The sequence below is a fragment of the Volvox carteri genome, assembly GCF_000143455.1.
Source record: "Volvox carteri f. nagariensis unplaced genomic scaffold VOLCAscaffold_69, whole genome shotgun sequence".
NCBI lineage: Eukaryota > Viridiplantae > Chlorophyta > Chlorophyceae > Chlamydomonadales > Volvocaceae > Volvox > Volvox carteri.
In genome coordinates, this window is record NW_003307612.1 from 474,650 (window position 1) to 481,364 (window position 6,715).

The 6,715-nt window shown below is 55.1% G+C and overlaps 1 protein-coding gene across 1 annotated transcript; it reads left to right on the top strand.

The window, feature by feature from the left end:
- Positions 1–2,233: 2,233 nt before the first annotated feature.
- VOLCADRAFT_98228 (uncharacterized protein) lies at positions 2,234–6,188 on the top strand (the record flags this gene model as incomplete). The annotated part of the gene is made up of 5 exons (XM_002957082.1): positions 2,234–2,545; positions 2,779–2,890; positions 3,446–3,586; positions 3,837–3,898; positions 6,159–6,188. 5 exons carry the CDS (start codon positions 2,234–2,236, stop codon positions 6,186–6,188), a joined length of 657 nt encoding a protein of 218 aa, XP_002957128.1.
- Positions 6,189–6,715: the final 527 nt, after the last annotated feature.

Here is a 6,715-nt window from a genome sequence, read left to right on the forward strand (position 1 = left end):
AAGCTTTAATAGCTTAAAGATATTCTAAGGTAAATGTAGCTTGCTACACTCCCACTGGCACTTGGTGGGGTGACACGACAACCCCAAGAACTCGATACTCTCATGCACCCAGCGCGCACCAAGACGCGCTTGCTCCTCAGAACTAAACACGAAGAGGAAGTCATCCAAATACGGCAGCACTCGCGCACCCGGACGAGAAGGACGCCCTGTCCGGGAAACGGGAAAAAACTGGTGGGGCGGGAGCGGGGGTGAGAGATGCTTGCGACCTTTACCCGATGCAGCCAAAGGATCCCGCCAAAAATGCACCACATTGCGCATGATTTTCGTAAACCAATACGGACTATTTAGCCACCCCATAGGCAGGGCGTTCATCTCGTACAGAACACCACAAAAATGAAAAGTGAAGAAACGCCGATCCGTTGGGCGAATAGGGATGTGGTAAAAGGTGTCCGCCAAATCGACCTTCACCATCCAGGAGCCCTCGAGGCCCATACACCGCAGGGTGCGGAGGGTTTCATACCGGCACTTGTAAGCTTTCTGCGCTACGTTCATCCTCTTCAGGTTAACGACCAAACGCCAAGAACCACTGTCCGGTTTCGGGACACAAAAAGCATTCACCACATGATCAACCGCACGGGAGGGGTCTAACGGCGAGATGGCCCCGAGAGCCACCAGGCGAGGCTCCTCCTTCTCCAACCACCAACGGCTCTGCTCGTCTGTAGCAGGAAAACTTGGCAGGTCAAAAGCAGGCGGTGGGCGGTTACCTCGAAACTCCACCGGGACACCATGCTTCAAGACGTGCAATGTGCACGCATCTGCTCCAATTGCCTTCCAAGCGGCCAGCCGCGCCGAGGCCCTAGCATGCAGGGGCACGGAGGTGGTGGACATATCGGACTACTCGTGCTGCCCCGGAAACTCCACGCCTGGGGTTGTAGAGCCCGTCGCCACACGGAAGGGATGGGACGAAGCGCACACATAGCCACCACCGGTGTGGGTGGACGTCGATTTCCTGATCTGCTGAAGAGCAAACCTTCAGCGTCGCGCCCAAACCTCGGGGATGAGCTTGATGAAATACGTCGTCAAGAGGACATTTAGTGTTGTAGCTGCAGGGGCAAGCTTGTTGGGTCCGGGGTGGGCGGGAGTTGTTGACCCGCTCCGGAGAAAGCACGGGGCATAAACTGCGTCGCAGAAGCCCTCGAGGAAATGCCAGTCTGTGACATTCCAGTTAGCTATGTAGGATAGCTGTGAGTTGCCTCCACCAGCGGAGTCATGCCTAGCGATACCGGGACATGCGCCGCCACTAGCACTACTAAAGGTGCTTCAATAAGGTGGGCTAACTCTATGGTGCTAGTGCTTTATATTCTCCACTGCACTCTACCCGATGGGTCTCGCTGACGAGCCGAAGGCACAGCGGTGTAGTAACAGAAAGCGCGCCGAAGGCGCGGGACCTGTTTTGTTGATCAGCGCGCGCTGAACAACAAAAACAAGATAATCTAACCAGCTTAATGCGCGCAATAAATGACGGCCCTGAGGACACGGGCCGTTGTGAAACAGTTAGTCTAACAGTTACGCACTGGGCCTTACACCCAACTAACCCAGCTTACAGCAGCCGGTACACAGTACGGCGCTATAAATACGCGCAGAGCGCGACCGTCAGCAACTCGAGAGACCTTTTCAGCGGTCAGCTGCTACATTTGGTATCGAGACCTCGTGAAAATTCACGATCCTGAAGTCGTCGGTTCAACCCCCACCGATCACGTTCGAGTGGTATTCGGGTGTGGCGACTCAGAGAGCGAATATCGCACAAATTATAAAAGTAGCTGAACCGACTGGACTGTCTCTGTGCCTGAAAAATCTGAAGACGGCTAGGCGCATGTGAGCCGGCACATGACGTTACGTGGAGTAATTACCCACTGCCCGAGGGTAGGCGAAGGTAGGCACAGGCTGGTGGCATACGAGGCTCTAAGGGCCCGGGACGGTTCCCTTCAAAGGGGGGGGAATGTAGCAGCCGGTACACAGTACGGCGCTATAAATACGCGCAGAGCGCGACCGCCAGCAACTCGAGAGACCTTTTCAGCGGTCAGCTGCTACACTTACGCAAGCTCGCATTACTTCGGCCATAAGTCGCCCCAAATGCCTTCTGCACATATAAAGCTGAACATTTGACGGCTCAGAAACTCCGCAGACACTGCTCACAGAACACTGGCGCAAATGCAGTTAGGTGCACGGAACGATGGTGGTACGGCATGTTTGTTTCCAGACGTCAGGTGCTGTTTACAGCACACCGTACAGCCTTTCAGCGGCCAGCTGCTACAAGATCATCCACAGCTACATTGATGGTGGCTGCTACAAGAAGGCTGCCGAGTGGACTGACCCGCTTCAGCTTCAGATCAGCATTGAGGTTACACACCAGCTCGCCTTGGAGCCCCGTGTTGGTCTGACAGCTGCAGACCATTGTTTCAATAACATCATTGGCATGCGGATCCCCAAGGGTGAAAAAGCCGAGGCCCTTGTGTGGAAGCAGAAGGACTGGGCCTTGTGGATGGTGAGTGCCTCCACGCCTGGCAGTCATGGTGGCAGCCTTTCTCGCGGTGCTGGAGGCTCTGGTGGTGGAGGCAGCAGTGGTGGATCGCACGGCAGCAGCCACAGGGGCGATGCAGAGCACCACGATCTCAGCAATCACAATGGCAATGGACGCAAGGAAGGCTGCAGCGGCAAGTAGTGGAGTTCAAGCTTTGGTGCCGTAAGGCAGGGCCCATGTGCCCTGTCGTCTTTCAGGCCCACGTGCCGCTTCACTTCTTTAAGGACCATCGCCGGTCAGCGCAGTGTGTGCAGGAGAAATCTTTTTTGGTTGTGATGAAGTTGCCAGCGAGCATCGAGTTGGGCACCCGTGAGTGCAATTGAGGCGCCTGTGTGCACAGTTGTTGGGGCCCGTGAGCACAGATGTGAGCATCATTGAATGCTTTTTTATTCATGGTGTCTTTCTTTTCCCACATATTCTTTCTATCATGTTTCTTGAATTGAGGTTGTGAACAGACCGTTGTACGGGTTCACTCTGTGGCAGTGTTGCCGTATTTTTTGGATAATTCGTGTCAGGCCAAGCGGCCTATTCAAGTCTCCTTGGCAGCCGGCCGGCTGGGGGACCCGACTTTGCCTGTCATACTTCTTTAAGTGTTGTTCTACTTTCTCACCGCTGCCGCTCACCGTGTCTCCAACAGTCCGTCCGGTGCACGCTCGCAGGCCTTCATAACCGCCAGTGAATTTTCGTCTGAGGAACCATGGATTCGTTCTCTCATGACGATGCCATTGCTTTCCTGTCAGAGCTAGGGGTAGAGGCCCTCTCGCGATCGGGCCTTATGGAAGACGTCCAGCTGTCTGTCAGTCGCAATGCCAGCCAATTCAATGGGCAGCACCTTTTAGGTCAGCCGCAGCCCACCTGCCGCAGCCCCCGACGACATGCCAGCCCCCAAATGGCCTGCACCGGGCGCTGTCCCTGCCCGTCGGCCAAACCTGGACCCCGCACCAGCCCCAGCAAATCTGGCCACACATCGGAAACAACCAGCCTGTCCCACGTTGGCGCCAGAAGGTGCGAAGGTTGAGGCCCCGGGTGATTTCTGGTAGGATAAAGGGGAGTTTTCTAGTCATGCTTCCAACAGCGCCGGGAGTTCGGTCGGCTCCAGCCGTGGGTCAGCCTTCCACGCCGCCCTAGATGAGAGGACGCCTCTCCGGTAAAAAGAGCGCTTGGAAGGCTTGGGTTGTGAACGCACTGGTTATCTCATGGATCACGTTGGGCTTCCCACTCTGTCGGGACTCCAGCCCTCCCCCCCAGCACTCAGGCCGCAATCATGCTTTGGCAACCACCAACACCGCGTTCATGGATAATGCCGTCACGGATCTGGTGGCGTCGGGCACAGCCCGCGTATGGCCGATGCAGCCTCGCATGGTTTGCCCTTTGGGGGTCGTGCAGCAGGCAACTAAGCTCCGGCTCATTTGGGACGGCAGGCTGGTCAACGATTACTTGCGTGTCCCTTCTTTCCGCTATGAAGACTTGAAGGCGGTTCCTGGTTGGCTACTCCCAGACGATTACCTTAAAAGCAGCTACCATCACCTCGATATCGATCCAAGATTCTGGGAATATCTCGGCTTCCGCTGGAGAGGGGTCTTCTATGTCTTCACACAACTGCCTTTCGGTCTCACTTCCGCTTGCTGGGCGTTCACGAAGCTCATGCGAGAGGTCATGCACCCCTGGCGCAAACACGGCTGGCAATGCTCGGGCTACATAGATGATCAGGTTCACACAGACCAGAATGCTGATAACTTGGTATGGTGCAGGGCCGAAGTGGTTGCTCAGTTGGAGACACTCGGTTTCCTGGTTAATAAAGAGAAATCTATGCTGGGGGCCGTGCAACATCACATTAGATACTCGGGCATGCTTATCAATACCAAGGATGGCATTTTCATCGTGCCAGGTGACAAGCGGGACCACCTCCTCTCTGCAATCAATTGCACACTCACGGTGCGGTATTGCGCACTCATGGTGCCATTTATTGGCATCCATAAAAGGCCAACTACTGTCCATGTCTTGGGCCCTTGGACCTTGGGCCTGGCTGCATCCCCGAGCTCTCGGTCAACTCATTGAAACTCGCCAGACTTGGGAAACCCACCTCTCCCTCTCTGATGACACGCAGGAGGAGCTGACTTTCTGGGAGTCGTCCTTTGATCGGTACAACGGCCGCTGGCACCTGTGGGTTCCGTCCGTGGTTCACTCCCTCATTTTTTGTGATGCCGCTGGCAAATCCTACGAGTCCCTCGGAGGTTTGGGGCCTGGATGATCCTCAATGGCCAGTTGGCGCCAGCGTGCGGCGAGTGGACGCCTGACGTCAGCACCATGGGGTCTACCCCACAGGAACTCCAGGCCATTCTGCATGCGGTTCAATCGTTTGACAGCCCAGCCGGTCTCTCTGGTCAGTCGGTTAAGGTCATCACTGACAACCTTAACACCGTGAATGTCGTCAACAAGGGCTCCACAAAAGTGGACAACTCGCACAAGGTCGCCTGCGAGCTGCACAGCTACTGTTTCGAACAGGATATCCGCTTGCAAGCGGAGTGGCGACCCTGCGGCCAGAACCAGCTCGCTGATGCACTTTCGAAACTGACCCCGATGACTGGATGCTGAAGCCCAGCATATTCCGCCGGCTTCATGACACCTGGGGCCCCTTCGAGATCGACCTATTTGCATCCCACGCGAATTTCCAACTTCCCGTGTACTACTCCTGCTACTTTACCCCAACGATGTCTGGAGTCGACACGTTCAGGTTCTCATGGGGGTGCAGGTGCTGGGTGAACCCGCCCTTTCACCTCCTCCTCAAGGTGTTGCAGCGCTGAGGCCTGCAAGTCCCGGCTCTGCCTTGTCACACCTTTCTGGCCTACCCACGACCGGTGGCCTTTCATCACGGTGTTGTAGAGTTCAAACGACACAACCACATAATGGGGGCATCGAAAGATACCGAGTGAGACAAGTGTCTTGAATAAATAGTCATCAGTGACTCCACTTGGGCCTCGTGCCGATAAAAATCCCCAGTATGACTGGGTGGCACAGTATCCAGAAGCCATAGTTCGCTCGGTCAGACAAAACTGGGACGCAGGTCCCAGCTTTATGTAGGTAAAACCCCCGCCCATACACAGGTATGGACTTCTGCAGTGGTGCAGCATTAAGGCGGTGGACGACTAACAGTAGTCGCTTTAGCCGCCTGCAGCTAACAGTAGCTGCAACGCACCCATATGCAGATATGGACTTCCACAGTAGTGCAGCACTCGAATGGTGGATGACTAACAGTAGTCGCTTTAGCCGCCTGCACCCATAGACTTCCGCAGCAGTGCGGCACGTGAATGGTGGACGACTAACAGTAGTCGCTTTAGCCGCCTGCACCTATGGACTTCCGCAACGGTGCGGCATTTGAATGGTGGACGACTAATAGTAGTCGCTTTAGCCGCCTGCACCCATAGACTTCCGCAGCAGTGCGGCACGTGAATGGTGGACGACTAACAGTAGTCGCTTTAGCCGCCTGCACCTATGGACTTCCGCAACGGTGCGGCATTTGAATGGCGGACGACTAATAGTAGTCGCTTTAGCCGCCGGCGCCCATGGACTTCCGCAGCTGTGCGGCATTAAGGTGGCGGATGACTAACAGTAGTCACTTTAGCCGCCGCAGCTAACAGTAGCCGCAATTAAACTAATAGCAGTATTAGTTAAAACCTGTAACCACTGACAGCGGAATTGATGGGTGTTAGTTAGTATCATTGAAGTTCGGTAAATCAGAGTGGACGAGATAACCACCGACAGTTAGGATTCAGCGCCCAAACCGTTGCAGAAAACCTTTACAGGATACAACAGTCAGGTGGTCGACCAGAACCAACACCGCGTCATATCCCCCCTCAGTTTTGGGCAGCGCAACAATGAAGTCCATGGACACACTCTCTCAAGGGGCCGCAGGCACAGGCAAAGGCTGTAGTAGTCCATGAGGCTTACCAGAGATAGAATTGTTGCGCTGGCACGAATCACAGGAGAGGACGTAATTCTTGGCATCCTTAGCCATCCGTGGCCACCAAAAAGAACACCGAAGAATTTCGACCATCCGTGTGCAGCCAGGGTGCCCCGCCAACTGACCGTCATGGAAACAGGAAAGTAGCTCACGACACAGGGAGTCATCATTAG